Below are 21,591 nucleotides of genomic sequence, written 5' to 3'. Positions count from 1 at the left end.
TAATATCTGAATTGAACTACTCAGAGAAATACCCTTTAGACCCACCTCTAAGTATGACAGCTACTTTGAGTTAATTTGCATATTTGCCTTATGTATAGATATGATTTTAAAACAATCACTAGGTAGGTAGATGGGGAAATCTGGGGCATTGAACGATTATTTTTGGCATCCATAGACAATTTTATGGCTAGTTTAGTAAGTCTAATATTTCTTACTGTTGATAACTGGTTTGCATAGGAGTGGCATTGGCTGTTGCTGCAAATGAGTTTAGAAATTCCTTATCTTTAATTCTAATTACCTGTACTGCTAACATTCTACTTTCACCTTGGGCAATTTTTGTAAAGTTTTCTGCAGACATGTGCATCTTTCAGTCCAGCATTTTTCACTTAGATGTAGTGATATCTACTATCATGATTTAATTATTTTTTATGTAGCACTATCATCCTCTGTGGTGCTGTACAGACAACAGAGGGTACCATAAACACATGCATAGAGTTGATACTCAATACAGCCAGGGCCTCCATCAACACAAACACAAGGCAGCTTTACAAATACAAAACATCTCTTGTAAAGGGGCGACATGCTCCAATCATTTTAAAAAACACTGATCTATGGGGACACACAGACAACAATATACCAACCATTCTGTTGGAATATGGTTGACTGGACAGGCTTGAAAACTCTCCCTGTTTCTATTCTCCTCTTCCAGTGCCAAGGCTGTATGGTTGCTCTGGCTCCTCCCCTCTTCACACACCTAAACTTCTACGCTTGGCTGAGCAAGCATGCAGGTATTGATAGCAGCCTGAAGGCAGCTGGATAATTCCAGCAGATCCAATAACCCCTCTTGTGTCTACCTAAACTATTCTGATCAAACTGCTGTCAATTGTCTCACATTTTAAAATGTATCATTTGAAAATTGCGCTAACCAGTTGTCATAACGGAGTGAACTCTACAGCAATATTTGTAAAAAAGGCTTTTGTGTCTGACCAGCACAATCCAGCAGTTAATTAATATACACATATTATCTATAGGATGAGTCTGTCGTCAGAACATTGTCTCCTTTCCCTGCTTATAACCTTTATCATTTTTCAAGGTTCTGTAGGTGTAAAACGACTTATAATAATGATTTGACTAATATGATTTTTGATGTGTAACTTTAATGCCTAACCTTATCACAACTGCAGAGCATTTCATGTGTGCTCAGCTGTAGAAAGCAATGATTTATAGCGATAATAAGTGAAAAAAATGCAATCTTGATAGGATCCTTAAACAAATGGCAAAAGAGGAGCTTATTTTCAATTTTTTTTTTTTAGAAAGTGATGTGCAGTCTTTTATGAGCACTTTCCAGCCGGCTCTCACTTCAAACTTATTGTGACATGATTATGGGCAGATGCAAGACCCATTAAAACAGATTACTGCTGGGCGCCAGCATGCTTGAGATATGACAAGGTTCATTTTTCTTCTTTCCTGTTTCGGGTGAAGAATTCGATCCAACAAGAAGATGTTGTTATTAGTCGGAGGACTGCCTCCCGGACCAGACAGACTGCCCAGCAACTTGGTTCAATATTACGACGATGACAAGAAGACGTGGAAAATACTCACCAGTAAGTAAAACCAGATGACTCTATGCCTTTTATTTGTGTGCTTCATTTCTTAATGATATTGTCATTAAAAAACACAACTCCACTGTATGCTTTTTACATGTTAATAGACCGTATATATGTATATTTTTTTAATTCCAACTCAGCTATTGTATTGTATACCCAACCGTATAATATAAACTTCACCGTTGCCGTTTTGGGTCGGGTTGTTGTTTTGCATCATTGTTGGTTTACCACTTTGTAAATTACGTCTTTATTTATTTAGTAGCTAAAGAGAAAAAATTAAAAAAAAAAGCCAAAATTCAATAAAGAAGAAATTACCAACTCTGATAAATTTAAAAAATAGTAACATTGCTGCCTTAAAGATTCTCCTAGGATCTGGTGCTCGTTCAAGCCTTAAAATCAGGCTATTGACTCCCTGGAATATAATCAAAGAAAGTACCAAAACGTAAGTTAGGACCATCCACACTGACCTTCCTTCCCACATTCTTCATTCATATTGTACATGTATTAATTTCACCTCAAACTTATACTACTTAACATATATACTCACACTGTCATTCACTGTCACTGATGTTCATACTTAACGACACTCCATTAGTTATCATCAGTCTCCCCTATTACGGTCCCTGAATCATATCATCAGGCTTGGTAGGCTGTCCCAGGAGGATCTACTTAAGTTTATTTTGTTTGAGGGCAAACCCTCTTCTTAATAGACTGTATAAAGCTGGAATGTACAGCCAACTAATCAAAAAACCCATTCTGTGAAAATAAAAAAAGAAAATTGCCACCATGTTTTTAGTTAGTTTATTAAAGGAATACTATCAATGCCCAAGTGTTCTAAAATGACAATGTACAACTAATGTCTAAGTAGCTGTGCAAACATTTTCCTACTTTTCATGTTAAATATCAGAGGCAAATGCTTTAATTTATTGAGTGTAGGATTTAGCTATATTGGGACAAATCAATTGCAGAAGGGGTGTCTGCTTCAATGCACAGCCAGTGTTGCATATCAGACTACAGATTATTTTTCTCAGGAAGCAAAAACAGTATGAAAAGCTGTGACAATTGCAAATGTTCATAACAGGTTTCCTCTGCTCTCTTCAGACACTTCAGTCAGAAACACAGGACACAGAAGCTGCAGCTGTTGGGAGCTTTCTCTCTCTCACACACAGAGTTACACACAGGGTTAACTGATCAAGTGTAAGGGGAATTTCCCCTCTCTTCATGGCTCATTCTACCATCAGTTTTGGCGTCAGTAAAGTTTTAAAGTATTTTGATAACAGTAAACAAAGAGGTTTCCAGTGAAATGTGTACACCAGTACTTAGCAGCACTTCCCAAACAATTCCTATCTCAATTGAAAAAAAAATGTAAATCGATAGTGTTCCTTTAAGTGATATTCTACTTGGTTGACAAAAAGTCATGTAGGGGTTGATGCCCAATGCAGCATTACACTGTACCATGTGAATGTGTGCAGTATCGTGTGTGAATAACATTTTACACTAGTAATCCTGTATCACTCAAAACAAGGTACGTATTATGGTGTCGCCGATGAGCTGGGCGCAGGGTGAGCTGAATGACAGTTCACCCTGTGGCCTATCAAATTCCCGGCGGCGTTAAATACTATTCCTCCTCAGACGTAAATACCATTACATTACTAAATACTATTCCTCCTCAGACGTAATTACTATTACATTACTAAATACTATTTCTCAGATGTAATTTGTGTGATGGTGTATAATTGTGTATAATTCTGTGATTGTGGTTGGGGTGATTTAATGGGATCTCCAGAAACTCACATACCGAACCAGGGGCTTTCTTTACAGGAAACAAATCCTCAAAAAAACCCTCATAAACACAAAAAATCACATGGAACACCGCACTAAAAAAAAGTGCCTTAAAATGTAAACATTTGTGACTGAGACAGAATGAATGGGATGAGGTGGTGGAGGATTGTTATGCATTTTTTGTATATAATTGTTTGACGATTCAATAAACAGTGAAAATTCTAAATTTAGAATAAATGCAATAATACTGCAGTGCATTTGCAATCGCAATTTGTCAGTGCAAAACTATTGCTCTCTATTCCACTGCACTGCACTGATGTGCGCAGCATTGCTGCCTTTCTGGAGTATTGCACAATTCTTCTCCTTTCGGTAAAAAGAATGATTTGCAAACCACTCATTGAGCTTTATGGGTATTGCCTACCCTATGTTGTTAAAAGACAAATACATATTTAGGCTGTGTTGCGATGCCTTCAACCTTACTCTCCCAACTTTTATAGATAAGAAAGAGGGACACTTAATCCACACCCATGCCACACCCCTATACACGCCCCCAGCACACCCCTAGTCATGTATACTATAAAGATTACAGTCGAAAAATATGTTGTTTTATAATTCAAACCACACTGGTCCTTTCTATCCTGGTTTATTTTCCTTTATATTAACATTTGAAAATAAGAAATATATCAATTTAAAGGATGGGAGGAAAGTTTAGAGTCAATTAAACACCTTTATTCAGTAAAAAAAACAAAAAAAACATATATTTACACAGATCTGTACATCAGTCCTGAAAGAAAGACAAATGAGGGAGAAAGAAGGACAGAGGGACGAGGTTCCAAAAGAGGGACTGTCCCATCAAAGAGGGTCAGTCGGGTGCTATGCTTACTAAGCCAGAGTAAGCTAGAAATGTCTGATAAAAGTTCTATTACTGTAAAAGCTCAGTGCTGGATGACCTGTCTTTCGAGTCCTGTGATGTGGGTGCTTTCTGTTGGTCAGTTACATAAGATCATAAGATCTACTGTCTTCCATTGTGCCTGTGTTTACACATGTCCCTCCCACGCTGCATTTCAGAACAATGCATGAACTAAAAATGCTCAACAATTCATATTCTCACAAAACTATTAAAGCTATGTCACTTCACTTTAGAGGGTAATACTGTGAGAATTTACATTGCAGAAACCTTACTAACGTACTGCTTTCTCTACTGAAAGTACATTCTGCTTTAGACATGCGCTAGTTATAAAAGAAATTCTAATCTGAATGACACTTCAAATCATCATATGTTCACAAAGATAAGTAGATGAATGAATGTTCAGGGACCTCTGTGCTGTCAGTGAGCGAGGTAGTAAGGTGATTGTGTAATCTGCTCATCATTACTGCTGAGGTATACTGAAAACTGTACACATGTATGGTATATAAGTTCAGAGAATTACGGTAACGAAGACATTCGGTAAGTAACATCTTTCACTCATGATTTTCATAGAAGCAATTATAAATGAGAAATGTAAGGTTTTCCTAGACAGGCTCGCTACATTCCATAACTCCAGCCTGCTTTGCCATGGTCTACTGATTAAAGAGCAGCCAGTGTCCCCTGACTACACACTTTGATTGGAAAAACCACAGACTTTAAGTGGCTCTGAAATGTGAAGTGCATCTAGGACCTCAGGGACAGTGGTCACACTGACTGCAGCATTACAGAAATGGCTGTGGAATATGGTGCATTTTCCTGCTCTATTCCCAAGGCATGAAACTTCATGTCCTCCTCTGTACCTTTCTCTTCATGAAAAGATGTCATGTCTAAAACACCAAATGTCTCAGTGATCACTGAATCAAAAAGCAGAGGCAAGCTTCTTCTGCCAGCCAAAGGGACAAATGTTCATTCTCATTTGTTGCCAAATAAAGCTGGCTTTTTTAATATCCCCAAACACAGTAGGTGCATGCATGTACACACCCGCAAGCATGGTCATGTTCAGTAGTCTAACTCTGGGATGTGTGGTACTTTGTACTGGTGGTAAATAGCTATTCTTTACAATATATGGACTCCTAATTATCAGACACTTGTAAGAAAACAGAAGCACAGCGGGTATTTCTATCATAATTTTTATTGCACAAAGAAGGGCAATAGCATGCAGGGGTATAGTCAGTGGCGTAGCTAAGGAGCTGTGGACCCGGTACAAGTCTTACATTGGGGCCCCCCAAACATTCTATACATAACAATTGATACGGCGCACCAAAACCTGCCAATGGCAACTACAGTGTCAGAGGAGCAAGAAGGGGATGGGGAGCAGTTTGTTAATGATTACCACTATTCAATGGATCTATAGACGTTATTATTATGAGCACAGGACCAATAGAGAGCTAATAGTACACCTTTCATACATACATATACTGTGTGTGTGTTTGTGTAATACAATAATACAAAGAAACAATGGGTGAAAGGACCTTGTTGGTGACAGTAACCCGGGATGAGCTCCGGATGCATTCCAAATGGGTTTCATTCGGAATTCATCCAGATAATTAGTGTACCTGAGCTTTTGGGTTTAAGGAGGAGGCGTGGTAGTCAGATGACTGCTAATTGGAATGCAGCGGGAAACACGTCATGGGAAGACGGCCAATGTGCACTAATTATATGGATGAATTCTGCATGAACCCATTCGGAATTCATCCGGAGCTCATCCATGACAGTAACAAAGGGTGGAGGTGCCCAGTATTGATACAACTCTTCAAAAACAATCTAAAAAGGAGACGTAATGTTGGCCTTACCTCTACTGAAGAACAAGGACAGTCTTACTGGAAAAAAGTTTTATCCAAGCACTACTCCTTCAAACACTATAAAAGACAACGTGTTTCGCAGGTGCGTGCCCGCTTCCTCAGGTCATTTCAGATCAAAAGTGTCTTTCTGTCTGGCTGTACTGAACATGAGTGCCTATAACAACAAAGATTATTTCGTTTTAATAAGTAAGACACTTGTGAACTATTCAAATACAAATTGAGGTTTTCACGGCCCAGTAATCTACATAACATAACTTTTAATAGTAATGCCAATAAATAGTCATACCAGTGATATAGCATAAAAAAGTCCTTAATACACGTTAGTCATAATACAAAATGAGTGTTTCATGGACTAGTAATCTTATGCATAAGATTACTAGGCCATGAACCACTCATTTTGTATTTTGTTTGTTTCTGATCTTGTATTCAGAGGCGGCCTACTTTTGTTCCCCAGATACGAATACCAAAATTTAACTTGGGAACTATGCCATTCACTACTATTCACCCACAACAGTAGTGCACTTATAAAAAAAATCTTAATTATATTTCTGCTGACGCATAGTGGCCATGAACAGCATAAACTTACATACACAAAGATGAATATCATTGTACCCATTCTCTGAGAAAGTAAATGTCAACGTTCACTTGGCATACAGATTCCCCAATTGCATCTTTATGTAACCATTCTATATTTATAAGGCAGTAATCTATTATACAGCTCTGTGCATTAAATGCTAACCAGTGTTAATGTTAAATCTGGAATGTAAAAGCATGAATACATGACATCATGACACAAATGGAGAGGAAGACCCTGCCTGAATGAGCTTACACGATAACAATGTATAAATGATCATATTAGTGGAATAAAATAAAAAAAAAGTTAAGTAGCCGTGTTAGTCGTGACTTTATAATATGGTCGCTATAGAAAGATAATGAACTCTCTAGAGCTTGTTAAATTTGACCCTTGGCACTCATTTACAGTATTCCATAATTTACTCTTTTAGCACAGTGCTTATGGAAGCAGCATGTATAGCAAGGAAAGTACATCTCATAGACGCTAAAAATGTGTGCTTAAGAAAATTGTAACATAGATTTCAAAAGAAAAGAAAAAGGGCTATATAAAATATTTATTTTAAGGATATGTATATTTATGACATACATTAAAGAGACACTGAAGCGAAAAAAAATTATGATATTATGATTTGTATGTGTAGTACAGCTAAGAAATAAAACATTAAGATCAGATACATCAGTCTAATTGTTTCCAGTACAGGAAGAGCTAAGAAACTCCAGTTGTTATCTCTATGCAAAAAAGCCATTAATCTCTACGACTAAGTTAGTCGTAGAGAGGGTTGTTATCTGACTTTTATTATCTCAACTGTAAGTGAACTGTTTTCTTTTTATCTGCTAGAGGAGAAGTCATTACTTCACAGACTGCTCTGAAAGACTCATTTTGAAAGCTTAAGGTGGCCATACACTGGCCCGATTCGCGGCCGTTTCGACAGCAGATTCGATCCTGGGATCGAATCTGCTGCCAATCGTTCGCGCTAAACGCACCCGCCGATCCGATTTCCTCCCGAAATCGGAACGGTCCGTCGATCGCGCCGTGCGGGAAATTACCCTCGATCGCCCGCGGGTAGGGTGCGCGTCGCTATCGGCGGCCGATCCGATCAGGTATACATTACCTGAAGCTGGCTCCCGGGCGTCTTCTCCGCGCTGCACCGCTCTGTTCCGGCTCCATCCCGGCGCTTCCTGTGTCACTGCAGTGACCAGGAAGTTCAAATAGAGGGCGCTCCATTTGAACTTCCTGGTCACGGAGTGACACAGGAAGCGCCGAGATGGAGCAAGAACAGAGCGGTGCGGTGCATCGTGGAGAAGACGCCCGGGAGCCAGCGTCAGGTAATGTATACTGGAGGGGGCACAGGTGGCAGGAGCAGCTCAACAGATTGTGATCGGTTTCAGGCTGAAATCGATTCACAATCTGTTTGCAGTAAAGGCAGCCATACGATCCCTCTCTGATCAGATTCGATCAGATAGGGATCTGTCAGCTGGTCGATCTGATGGCAAATCGACCAGTGTATGGCTACCTTTAGTGTTGTGTAATCTGCACATATTAGAGAATGAGGCAATGTTAGAAAAAAACACTATATACCTGAAAATAAAAGTATGAGAATATTTTCTTTGCTGCTAATCTTTTAGTAATTATTCATAGTACACAACCAATTCATTATATCATATTTTTTTTTTCGCTTCAGTGTCTCTTTAAATGCATTAAATCACATTCAATCTGCTTCTGATAAATATTAGAGATTGTCAATGTAATGCTAATATTTCTGGCTTGCATCCAAATTGCATGTAGCTTGTAACTGGACCAATCAAAGAAGTGATGAAACCTTTTATCGCCTGCCAGACAATATAGGGAAGATTCTTCAACGAGGAGAGGGCCAGCACATACCACAAAGGCTGCATCTGAAATGACAACCAGCTCATGTGTGCAGCACCTCTAATAGGCTTTCTGCACACTTCGCATTCAATTCAGATGCAAATCATATGCAAAACTGCTACTACTTATCATGCAAACAGGAAACTCAGGAGGAGGGGCTGGGAGCAGCTAACCTGATAGTTATATACTTGAAGAGTTAAGAAAAAGTGGGGGGAAGATTATTCAAATGTTTGAGCCTTGGTCAATTGTTCCAGTGAAGCTTCTGATTGGCTTTCACTGTAGACCAACAAGTCAGCTTCTAATTGGTATGGTCCAGATGGGAGCTTCATGCATATACTTTACACAGGTTGCCAAGAACCTTAAAGGACAACTGAAGCAAGAGGGATATGGAGGCTGACATTATTTATTTCCTTTTAAGCAATACTAGGTTCCTGGCTAGCCGGTTGAACCTCTGCCTCTAATGTGTTTAGCCATATACCCTGAACAAGCATATGCAGATCAAGTGTTTCTAATTGACCAGAAGAAAGAGAGGGACATCACTGCAAATGATGCAGAGATCAGAGCGTGCAGCGGATCCTGCCCGTGTACCAGCAGGCCTCCAAACCAGTCTTGCCATAAAGAATCCAGCATTGCCCTTTTACTTATGCCCACACTTATCCACTTTATTGGAGCTTCAGGAATACAAAGTTAAAAATGATGCAGCTTTTTTAACTTTGTATTCCTGATGATAGTTTTTAACTTTGTATTCCTGATGCTCCATTAAAGTGGATAAGTAAAAGAGCAGTACTGGATTCTTTATGGTAAGACTCATCAAGTGTTTCTGACATTATTGTCAGATCTGGCAAGATTAGCTGCATGCTTTTTTTCTGGTGTTATCCAGACACTACTGCAGCCAAAACGATCAAAAAAGGCTTCCTGGCAACTGGCATAGTTTAAAGAGAAATAAATATGGCAGCCTCCATATTCTTCTCAGTTCATTTGTCCTTTAAGGCAGTTTAATATGCATCAATATTTTATTCAGATTCAAAAATAATGATCCAATCAGTACCAAGTTCATCTTTAAACCTTTGATACACCATAGATTATTGATTGGCAGCATGACTTGGAATGGTGCAATATCTTTATGGACTGGAGGATACCGTACTCACACTTATGTATCATATAAAAGATCACACAAGGGTCTTATCTTACATCCCACTGCATGTAATCAGCAACATTACTTTGCTTGTCAGATTCAACAGTTCCAATTCATAGATATAGCTAATAGCTGGCTTTTTCAATTACTGCCACTTTTCAAAATCATTGTATTTTTCCTTCTCAGCATGAGGCCTGATTTTTACATCTAATAATAATTAACTTTGTCAGTTGCCATTATGGCACTAATAGCTGACAATTACTTAAAGCCCAACTCCAGGGGCAAATCTAAACAAATCATATGGTAGCTTAGCAAGCATACTGCACAAATGTTACCGTTTTGAATGAAAAGATGGTTCTACAAGCAAAAATCCTGTTTTATATATTTGATTATGTCACCTGAGGCAGCAGACCTGCAGACATCAACTGCTTGACTCAGCATCATCCTGCTGCAAAGGGGAGGAGCTAAGACTGAAGGGTGCATCCTACAGCTCTGGAAGTCTAGCTTCAGGAAATGGCTAGCTGGCAAAAGAACTGCTGCACAAGCTGCAGAACAGGTAAAATGGGCGTGAGGTGTGCCTGATTTGGCTGCTATCATAGGCCGCAATGTAATATGCAGCTATGGCGCTGGAATTCAGCTATAATATAGCTAAACTCTGGCTAGCGGTGGCATGATGTAGCTATTTTATCCCTAATAGGTGCTCCGCTGCAGCGGTTTGGCGATTGGGAATGGGCGCTTGGCTATAGTATAGCTGAGCACCGTTCAGCTGCGGTGGTATTGTGTGTGTGACAGTTGTCACCAGAACAGAACACAAGGTCAATTTCAAAATTGGACAACTGAGGCAGTGGAACATGATTTGGGCATTCATCTCTATTGGGGAGGCTTGCTCTTCTTATACAAATGAAAGTTGACCTATAACAGCTCTTTGTGGAGATTTACTCCAGCTTCCTGATGTGTCTCTAAATGGGAACACAGACAGCAGTAAACCTGTCAAGGGTTTTGATCTTTTAACTACATATCTAAAACAGAAAATATATATAAATCCCCTTAAACAGGAGCTATCATTTTTACATAGTATGTATGCAGGTCATCCCGAAAGTAACAGGTGTTTTCAGTTGATCGATTAAGGAAACATTTTATTTATTTTATTTTAAAAACATTTCTGAATATTTTTCCACATAATCACCTTTTTTATTTAAGCACTTAACATATCTTTTTACAAGGTTTTCATATTAGCATCACACTTCTCACCTATGGGTAGGAAAATTTGACAGGGGGCTTCAAGTTAATCCTGCTGAACAAAACAGTTACCAGCATTCTGCAGTCCTGTGACAAGCGGTGAAGGGAGAGAAGAGGTTAATCTGACCGATGCAAGTTAAATTCCACAGAAAATGGCTGTTACTTTCTGGGTTAGAGGAACTGGCAGGGGTGTGGTTCATGTTAATGCTGCTGAACAAACAGTTACCAGCATTCTGCAGTCTTGAGTCATGTGACAAGCAAGGCAGGGAGGGAAGAGGTTAACCTGACGGATGCACATTAAATAAAAAAAACCCAGAAAGAATACCTTGTGTGGCAGATTAAAGCAAACGGCTGTTACTTTGTAATAATTTAATTTGCTTAACATAGCGAGATGACACTTTACAATGTAGCTGTTGGGTGGTTTACATATAAGCAGTCACACAATGCAGTATTCAGACAAAAAGTATCCTTAAAAAACATACAAATAAAAAGTACAGGTCAGGAGATTTTTTTTTCTTAGAACCTTGGTATCGGGCAGAAAATCCTCATAATATTACATCATTACACCCAGTGACAGCAGTTACTTCCCTCTCAGCCCTGGCTGGCTGCACAAAATAACTAATGCACTTATGTAGGAGTTGTTCTGGTTATAGAGTATCAAGAAAATAAATAGTATTATTTGTGGAGCCTGGGGTGTGTAGAGGGCATTTTTTTCTCACTTTGTTTTATATCTATAACTTAAAAAATTGGTATCATATTCTACAGTCACTCTTTTCATTTGTAGCTAGAATTTTGCTACATTTTTCACAATGAAGCAGTTCAGTAGGACCCAAAAGAACAAAAATAAATGTTGTTATATCTTTTCAATTTCTGTGTGATTTCACAAACATGGGACAGAGCCCCAAAACAGTTCAGTCCTGGCTGGAAGTCAGAAATTTAGGACTCATTCACAAGCGTATATTTTCCAGTAGCAAGTCAGATCTAAATTTCTCAACTCAAAGTTACTTTTATCACTGTCAATACCAATTCTCTATTTTGTATTGATTTTGTATTTTGTCACCATCTATGTAAACTCACCTAAAGGATTATTAGGAACACCATACTAATATGGTGTTTGACCCCTTTTCGCCTTCAGAACTGCCTTAATTCTACGTGGCATTGATTCAACAAGGTGCTGAAAGCATTCTTTAAAAATGTTGGCCCTCATTGATTGGATAGCATCTTGCAGTTGATGGAGATTTTAGGGATGCACATCCAGGGCACGAAGCTCCCATTTCATCACATCCCAAAAATGCTCTATTAGGTTGAGATCTGGTGAAAGTGGGGGCCATTTTAGTACAGTGAACTCATTGTCATGTTCAAGAAACCAATTTGAAATGATTGGAGCTTTGTGACATGGTGCATTATCCTGCTGGAAGTAGCCATCCCTCACCTCCACCGCACCATCACCTTTGAGGACCACCATACGGAGGTATTTGTTGGATGTGGTACCCAGTTTTGTGTCTGTCATCACCTGCAATAAAAGCACTGGACGGAAGGTGCCTGGAGTTGATTCTTCTTACTCTGTTTATGGAAAATTAATTGGCAAATAGAACAAAATTAGCATTGGCGTTTTGAGTATATTTACAAATGTTCTTAGGGGTACTTCTTATCGGTGTTCCTCATGCAGATTGGTATTGCCAGAATGGTTGAGACAGTCAGCATGTAGCACCACCACCTGAATAATACCAGATTAAATTGTCTAGAACATGAGCCCAGATTTAATTGTCCAGAACATGGGCAAGCTTTCCCACCTCTTGCAAATCTGCCTTGTCTATGTCAAGAACAAGGGCTCTCCTTACTAGAGGTAGATGCAACATTACAAGCTTTTGCTCGATACTCCAATTGTAAAGGACCACTATCGCGAAAAAAGTAGGCAGTTAAAAAATGTGACAGGGCCAGTCCATCTTTTTAAGGGGGATTCTCAGGGCTTTCTTTGTTTTCAAAAGCATTTCCTGAACAACAGTTGCAAAATCTAACTGACATAATAGTGTGCAAGCTATTAGGGAGGCCGGCTGGTATCTTGCTATTTTGACAGTTAAACTGCTGTTCAGGAAATGCTGTTGAAAACAAAGAAAGCCCTAAAAATCCCCCTTAAAAAGATGGACTGGCCCAAAACCTGTCATCTGTCACATTTTTTAACTGCCTACTTTTTTCGTGATAATGGTCCTTTAAAGTCAACAATAAAATAATCAGTAATATTGGATTTGGTTGGCTCTAAGGAAACACACCATCTGCTTCAGTCTTCTTGAAGTTACAATTGGAGCAATTACTGTATTTGTAATTTGGGGGTTAAGATTAGTAAGGACATAAAGCAGCTTTTTGCTCTTAGCTATGGCTTGATCATTGCAGGCTTCAAAGAACCCCTGGAGAGTTGGAATACACCCTACTTTAATTGTATTGATAGAATTGTGATTATTCAAATTTTTATTCTGACAAGGATTTTGTTCCTATTTCAGAACTAACTTGTCATGATACCACGTTATTGGTTCAAGGCCAGGAGGGACCTTTTTGTTGGTTTTATTGCAAGAAAGAACAAACATTGCGTATAGTACTATGGTACGGAGACAAGTTTGGGAAGGCTTGCTGTGCCAGATTTAGCTAGTTATTATCAGGCAGCACATTTAAGTTGCATTCTGGCTTGGAGAGAGGCTTGGAATAGAGTTGCATATTTTGAAAGATGATGCAGCACCGTCCTGGAATGTACAGGTGATAGGGCAAGTGGTTGATTCCTGTACACACCCCTAATAAAACTAAGCCTGATAGTATGGATAGACTACAGTGAGGCTGTCTTAGGCAGCCCACCCCCGCTCTGGGGAATACAGGGAGAAAAGAGGCTTGGGAGGGGGAACGATGATTTTTTTTATTGTTAGTAAAATGTTTGAAAAAAAGTAATAAAAACAGGAAACAGAAAGTAATAAAGCGCATTTGATGCACTGTAACTGCTGCAGTGTGGTCCGCTAAGCTGTTATGTTTACATTGTAGAATCATAACATGTGTTGCTTAAATAGAAATGTATCTGCTATCTCTAAAAATGGTGCAAGACAGGAATGTCCATATGTAATTTACCAGGACAAACCCAGATATATTACAAATAGACCTTGTGAATAGGCCCGTAGGAAAGCATGGGTCTACTTTACAAGTCTGTTAGTCCACTGCCATATGATCCACTATGAAGTGTTGCACATAGAAATTGCCCATCAGTATGCCTAAAAACAGCTTTCCGCCTATTGGTTTAAGCAGTTCACCACGGGGGGTTGTTCCTCTTATATAATCTTATGGACCAGAGCAATTGTCAACTTTCAGCACTCATTTTCCTCCCTTTCATTTGCTAATGCATTATCACTTCTTATCACAACAAAATTAACTATATTTTGTTTGTTTTTTTCACCACCAATTAGGCCTTCTGTGGATGGTACATTTTGCTAATAATTATTTTATTCTAAATGCATCTTAACATGAATAACACAAAATAAATGGAAAAAATGAATTATTTCTCAGTTTTCAACCATTATAGCTTTAAAATAATACATGCTACTGTAATTAAAAACCACGTATTTTATTTGCCCATTTGTCCCGGTTATTACACTGTTTAAATTATGTCCCTATCACAATGTATGGCGCCAATATTTTATTTGGAAATTAATAATTTAATTTTGGTAACTTTGGGAGGGGAGGTAAAGTGTTAATTAAAGAGGTATTTTATTTATCTTATTTAATGGGCTGTATTTTGGTGCAATTTCACTATTTAGCCACTAGACCCCCCCCCCCCCCCCCCCCAATGCCTATTGCATTACAGGAAGTAATGTGTATATGCTGTACTTTCCCTTTTGACAATGACCACTGGCATCTCATTGTTGCCAGTGATCATTGATAAAAGGCCCTTAGATCAGTGAATGGGAACTGTGTTCCCATTCACTGATCTTTGCGAACATGTGGCGACGAGAACGCACGTGGAAGCACGCGGCAGGCAATCATGGCGGGAGGCGTATATCCACACCCCTGGAACAGGGAGTTCTCCCGCTGGGTGTAGATATGCTATATAGATTCCTATAAGTGGTTAATATGCTAGGTGAACTGAAAATTGCACATTCATTGCAGCACTGCTAGCGCTAAAACCAGAAATGAATTAATTGGTAGTGTGCTAGGAAATTCAGTTGCAGCAAGTTTATAACACCTGCAATTTAATCAGTCCTTGTATGCAGAATATGATAAGTACTTACATCTCTTATTAAGAACCATCCCTTCACAGGAACCAGAATGACCTACAGAATGTTTCTTTCAATATAACTTTAATGTCCATAATTGTACCCCTGTACGAGATAATGTAGAGACGTAAAATGCAGTCTTGATTGACTTAATGTAACTTGCACACCACTTGAAAAACCCCTAGTGCTAAGTCAATGATGTATCTCCTTCACTTTCATTATATGTCTTTAATCAGAGCATGAATTCACACTAGACATAGCGACGCTTTATGCTTGGTCTCACTTGTTTGTGCTAAAATCTTCTGACATGATTAATTCTTCCTTAATGCCTTTGTCTTGTTGTGGTTAAAATGATAAGAAAAGCCATAGATGTGTGAATTCTTACCGTTTGATTGAGCGCTTATCTTACCACTATTTACACATGATTTCATTTACTAATGTCTGAATTTTAAAGCAAATGGAAATTGCTAAATACTGTTAGGAAAACATCAGCAGAAGTATAGTTTGCTGAGTCTTTGGAGTCTTTGTATCTATTATTTAACCCTTTTGATATTGTACAGGTTCCTCATTTTTGTGCATTGTGCTTGCTTGGCAAAGCCAGCTTTCCATTTTTCACACATTAAACTCACATTCGGGACCCAGGGCCAGATTTGTACATTTTACCGCCCAAGGCCCACTGTCAACCCCGCTCTGTTCACTGTGTCTCCCCAGGTTTTGAGCACCCCCGTCCTATGCTCCCTTATCCTGTGCCTGCCTCATCCTTTGCTGTTCTCGATTGCCCTGCCCTGTGGAAGCAGGATGGCCATTGGCCCGGTCTGTGATCACTGTGGTTTATACGTTTGGCAGTTTAACTGCATGAATGTGTTAACCCACTTACCACCCCTTGCTTCCTGGTGCCCTAGGCCATGGCCTTTGTGGCATTGCTTCATATCCGGCCATTTAAGTACCTAAAATCATTGAATTAAATATTACCAAATGAAGGGCTAATTAATGCTGCAGGTATTAATTTTGCCCCATTCCTAGATTTACCAAACTTGCTGCAGGTCTTTGTTCAGAAATTCAGCTGTCAGGCCCTCTGTCCTTTTATATATAGTGCCTGTTGATGGTGAGGGAGACCTAGGATGCTGTTGTTAGTTCTGTGACTGTCGTGATAAGAGAATGCCTTACTCCTGTACCAGCTCTGTGGCAGGTCTCCACTTTAGGGTTGTATACAGTGCTGAAAGCCTAATAATTTGAAACAGCCACCAGCAGGCTTAACCTGTACTCCAGACAAAGCTCATTTATCAATATTCTACAACTTCATTCAAATAGTAAAATATCGATAATATTTACTGATATATTACCATGACCTACCCTCTTCCTAATCTCACACAAAACCCTCCCCTGGTGGCGCCAAATGCTTAACTTCCCCCCTGGTGGTGCCTAACACTTACCCCCCCCCCTTGTGGTACCTAAATCTTAACCCCCGTCCCCCAGTGGACAGCTAACCTTAACCTCTCGCACCTAACCTTAACCTGCCCCCCTCAAAACAGGTCCTGTTTAGAAGGGTGCACATACCACCCACTATGCGAACTGTGGCTACAAATAGTGGGCACTTTTGTAGCCACAGTTTGTGTAGTGGCAGGAGCTTTCTGCCATGCTGCCCCTACCCTTTGGAATGCCTTGCCAAACTTTTTCAAGACAGCTCCAACCCTGGACACATTTAAATCAAAACTGAAAAGCCACCTGTTTAGTCTGGCATTTATGATCATGTAACTTTTCTCCCTGTACATATCATTATGTACTGATCTGAGACAAGCTTTTGTGATTTGGGTCCTACAGGAGAAAAGCACTTTACACATGTTTGGTTGTTGTCGATGTAATATTTCTAAGACTCCTGATGCGAATATACATAATGGTTATTATAAAAAAAACCTTCTCTGCAAGTCTTCAAAAATTGTTCTAAAAGTTCAAAAAGTCCAAAAATGTCCTTTCAAAATCCCGAAATTAACCCAAATCATATTTTAGGCATTTATGCATAAAATGGCTACTATTCAGCTTGGTTTTTATTATAGTGTACCAAGAGACAATATACAATAAAAGCTTTATACATACCTGGAGCTTCCTCCAGCCCCATGCGCACAGATAGCTCCCACGTGCATGGGGCTGGAGGATGCCCCGGGTATGTATACAACTTTTTCAACATTTCCAAACAGTCCACCATATTTTGCCAGTTACTTTCAGTATTTCTGATAAGTGTTTGTTGTGAGTCATATGTACAAAACCAAATCTGTATTCTCTCATTTGGTCCCATAATCTAAATTTTTCCCATGTTCTCTTCATATTCTTCATATGAAGGTAAAGCATGCATAATACTTTAATATGTGTTTACATACAATATGGAGGTAATTGAAAAAAGAAACAAAACATAAAATCCCATATAGCCTTGACCAGGGGTGCCCATTGAGTAGATCACCATCTACCGGTACATTGCAAAGGGCTTCCTGGTAGATCCCAACTGCACTACATATTCCATTCTGTATATGCAATTGTGCTTCTAAAATTGTACATAGGTAGATCATTTTTACGTGCTAATCTAATTTTTAAAGTAGCTCACAAGCAAAGAAAGTGTGGGCACCTCTGGCCCAGTTAATACTATAAAGGCCTAAAGGAATTTGGAGCTAACATTTCTGCTGGATAAAATGATGCCCCCAACAGACTGCTACCTTCCAAGACAGTCATAACTTAGATCATCTTCATATAATTGCTTAACTAGAACATGAGTCTGTAGGAGCCTACAACTAGTGTATCCTTCACCTTTTATGCAAGAATCTTGATGTAAGCTTCACAGCCTAGAGAAGGAAAAGATTTATTGGTATAACATAATTATACAACCCTCTGAAAAAATCATCAATGGCCTGCAAAAGTTTTGCAGAATTAATTTCCCAACCCTTTGGGTCTAATGCCTTGTGGTTCTTTCTCTCTTTTTGAATTCTTGCCATCTTCGTTTCAGTAATCTTACCATTTAACCCCTCTAAGTCTTCTACCAAGAGACTACTATTACTACTTGCATGAGCTACTTTTTACCAGAGACTTCTTAGAGCTGTACTATGCATGGCAGACACAATTCAATCAGGTCAGTGTGAATCAAACAGGGACTTATTTGTACACAAATAAGTTTATTTTTTACCTATGACAGTAAAATTTGGGAAACTGAACAAGTCCGGAAAGAAGCAGATATTATTAAGTTTAGAAAGAACTGCGGATTTGTCATACGAGTAGAAAATTGGTCATGGGATGAAATGTGAAAAGGGTCTATCTGGACTTTTAGAAAAGTAAAAATCAAAATAGTCATCTTTATAGTGAGTTCTGTGTATTTTTGATTTACGACAAATTAATGGAGGTTAATAACCACATTAAGCCTCATCCACATTGACCTTGTTTCTTCATTTTATTTTCTATAACTTCTTTCCGTGTGTGTCATGATGTTCAGCTTCGAGGATTATTTATGCATATTTTTATAACAGAAAGAAAAGAACTCAATTTTTTAGACTCTTGTACATCACTTGAGAAGACCTAATTTAGCTGTTCTGTGCATTCAAAGGATGATCATACAGAACTGCTATATTCCTACTCAGTGATTAATGGTTCCAATAGTTCTCTTTTAGAATTGGCGATACGCTTTCTACTCTTGCATAACAGCAAAATGCCTTCCACCCATGGGTAATTACTCGTTTTTAATGTAATGCGTGCATGTAAGATTAAATATATAATACAAGTATTGACTGGACTGCAGGTTTGGAGACAAAAAACAAACGGTTGAATATATGTGTGTCTGGAAAATATGGCATCAATTCAAATATGTTCAAGTTCAGATTTTACATTAAGTTGAGTAGCATGTATTGGTGTTAGTGACATACTGGGATTGCTTGACAGAAGTCTGTTTCTGTCGCTGATAAAAAAAACATTTGAGATTTTATTGAAGGGTTTTCAGGTTGAGGGATCACAAGAAAAACCAACAACAAAAAACAGACGGAGGAAACGATTGTATCATTTAAAATAAAAATGGCTCATTTCAGATATTTCCCTACACAATGTAAATGTAAAGAGTCTTTATTGAAAATATGTAAAATTTAAAATACACATGTATAAAAGGTACATTTCACCCAGAGTAAATTGCACTATAAATTACTTTTATTCTATGTTGCTGTTACTTACAGTAAGGAGCAAAAATCTGACAGGTTTTGGGCTAGTCCATCGCCTCATGGAGGATTCTCATTATTTCCTTTATTCTTTACAAAAGCACTTTCTGTAAAAAGATCTATAAAAAAATGTCGGTCAGCTCACCTATACACTCTTCTGGCAGTTGGACTGAGCAACTGCCATCCAGGATGTACTTTTGAAAACTAAGGAAACCCTGGGAAGATGGACTAGTACAAAGCCTGTCAGATCTGTCAGAATTTTACAATCTATTGTATGTGATAGCAACATAGAAAAACATGTACATTTTATACCTATGCATATACCTGCATTTTGAGTTTCAAAACTTTTCATAATAGTGGTCCTTTAACTGGCCATTTATACTGATTGCTGTCAATACACCAGAGAATGATCTGGAAAAAGCAGTTCATTCTTGACTTAAAGATCATAGTGTAAAGACCAGTTGTCATCAAAGGATCACAGTGTTACATCAGTTGGTTTGGGAATTTGGGACACAACTCCACACAAGCATGGGTAGAACATGCAAACTCTGTGCAAATATTTTTCAGAGCCGGAGGTCAAACCTGGGACCAAAGGGCTGCAAAAAGAGAGTGCTAGCCACTGTCACCATGCCACCCACTCCTGGAGGAATAGTTTTAATACAAATGAAAATGGACATTCTGATTTTTTTTGCTGTTTCAGTTAAGATAGGTTTACAGCTCTGTCACATTTGTACGGTTATATGCTTGCAGAAGGTATTTCCCCTCACTACCTGTCCAGTTTACAATCAGGAAATTGCCATGAGGTCTACCTCCTAGAAAATGATCAGGACATAAAAATGTTTAAAGGGATTCTGTGGAGCCTATTAAAAACAAAAACCTGACACCTCTGCATTCTATCGGCCCCCTTCAGCTGTAATGTCCCGTGCCATCCTCCTACGATTCTCCGTTCCCCGCCGCCGGCCCTGTCAAATTATTTGCCTAAATACAAATAGTGTTCGCTTCCCGCGCGCATCATCGTGAGCTTACTGCGCAAGTGCAGTATGAAATTTTCTTGTACTGCGCCTGCGCAATAAGCTACTGATGACGTGCCGAGAGTGAGCACGCACGTGGCTGCAGTTCTAATTCAGGAAAAATCAGACCTGGGCCGGCTAATGGAGAATCGTGGGAGAATGGCGCGAGACATTACAGATGCAGGGGGCCAATAGAAGCCCCAGGTAAGTGTCAGGTTTTTGTTTTTAATAGGCTCCATGGAACCCCTTTAAAGCAAAGTTGGCTATGGTAGGTGGAACGATATTATCTGCCAGAAAATGCCCTACGGCCAGTGTATTGTCCCCTAAGGGCTCGTTTCCACTTCTGCGGCGTGCGTCTACGAGACGCACGCCGGCACTGAGCGGGTGGGCGGGATCGCAGGTGAATCCCATGAGCCGTGCCTTGCACGGCTATGGGAATCGCAGCCTCCGCCGCAAATTCTGTGGGACTCTGGCCGAATCGCTACCGCAAGCGATTCGGCCGGCGGCGCCTTTCTCCCCTATGGCAGAGTTTCCCCGTGCGATTCATGTACGGGGAAACTCTGCGGAATCGCAGCGGTTTCCGTGATAGTGGAAACGGGCCCTAAATCAATTAGACTGAGGATGTATCCAGTGGTTGAGGAATCTCCAAAGATGTATTGACCTTTCATGAATCAGAACATTCATTTTTTAATGACTAGATTAAAAAAAATAAATGGGCAAGAAACTTAAAAAGAGTCGGATGTGAGAGACAAATGGAGGCTGCCATATTTATTTTCTTTTAAACAATACCATTTGCCTGGCAGTCCTGCTGATATTTCTGGTCAGTAGTGTTTGACGCACACACCATGCAGATAATCATGTCAAATGATGCCATAAACATCTGATCTGCATGCTTGTTCAGGGTCTTTGGCTAAAGGTTTAGAAGCAGTGGATCAGCAAGACAGCCAGGCAATGTGCATTGTTAAAATGAAAATAAATATGTAATCTTCTAAATGTCTCTCACCTCGGGTTCCCTTTAAGTTATAAAGCCTTTATATTTGTACCAAAATTGTAATATATATTAGTTATGTGATCTTGTGGAGCTAGTAATATTGAGCTCAATTTTATGTACATCTATGTTCTTTAGGTTGTTATAACCTTACTTCTATGTAAGGGACAACAAAATTAAACCTTTGCAC

At 39.2% G+C, this 21,591-nt stretch overlaps 1 protein-coding gene across 4 annotated transcripts in view; it reads left to right on the top strand.

Annotated features, from left to right (window-relative positions):
* The window catches only part of KLHL14 (kelch like family member 14), a 125,877-nt gene that overhangs the window by 51,041 nt on the left and 53,245 nt on the right, over positions 1-21,591 (top strand). For all 4 annotated transcript variants that reach the window (XM_068234743.1, XM_068234742.1, XM_068234744.1 and 1 more), the window contains exon 3: positions 1,483-1,604. In XM_068234743.1, coding sequence (XP_068090844.1) covers positions 1,483-1,604 — 122 coding nt within the window. The remainder of the gene's footprint in view (positions 1-1,482; positions 1,605-21,591) is intronic.

The sequence above is a fragment of the Hyperolius riggenbachi genome, chromosome 5, assembly GCF_040937935.1.
Source record: "Hyperolius riggenbachi isolate aHypRig1 chromosome 5, aHypRig1.pri, whole genome shotgun sequence".
Classification (NCBI taxonomy): Eukaryota; Metazoa; Chordata; class Amphibia; order Anura; family Hyperoliidae; genus Hyperolius; species Hyperolius riggenbachi.
Note: the sequence above shows the minus strand (reverse complement) of the source record. Positions and strands in the feature narration are given on the sequence as shown.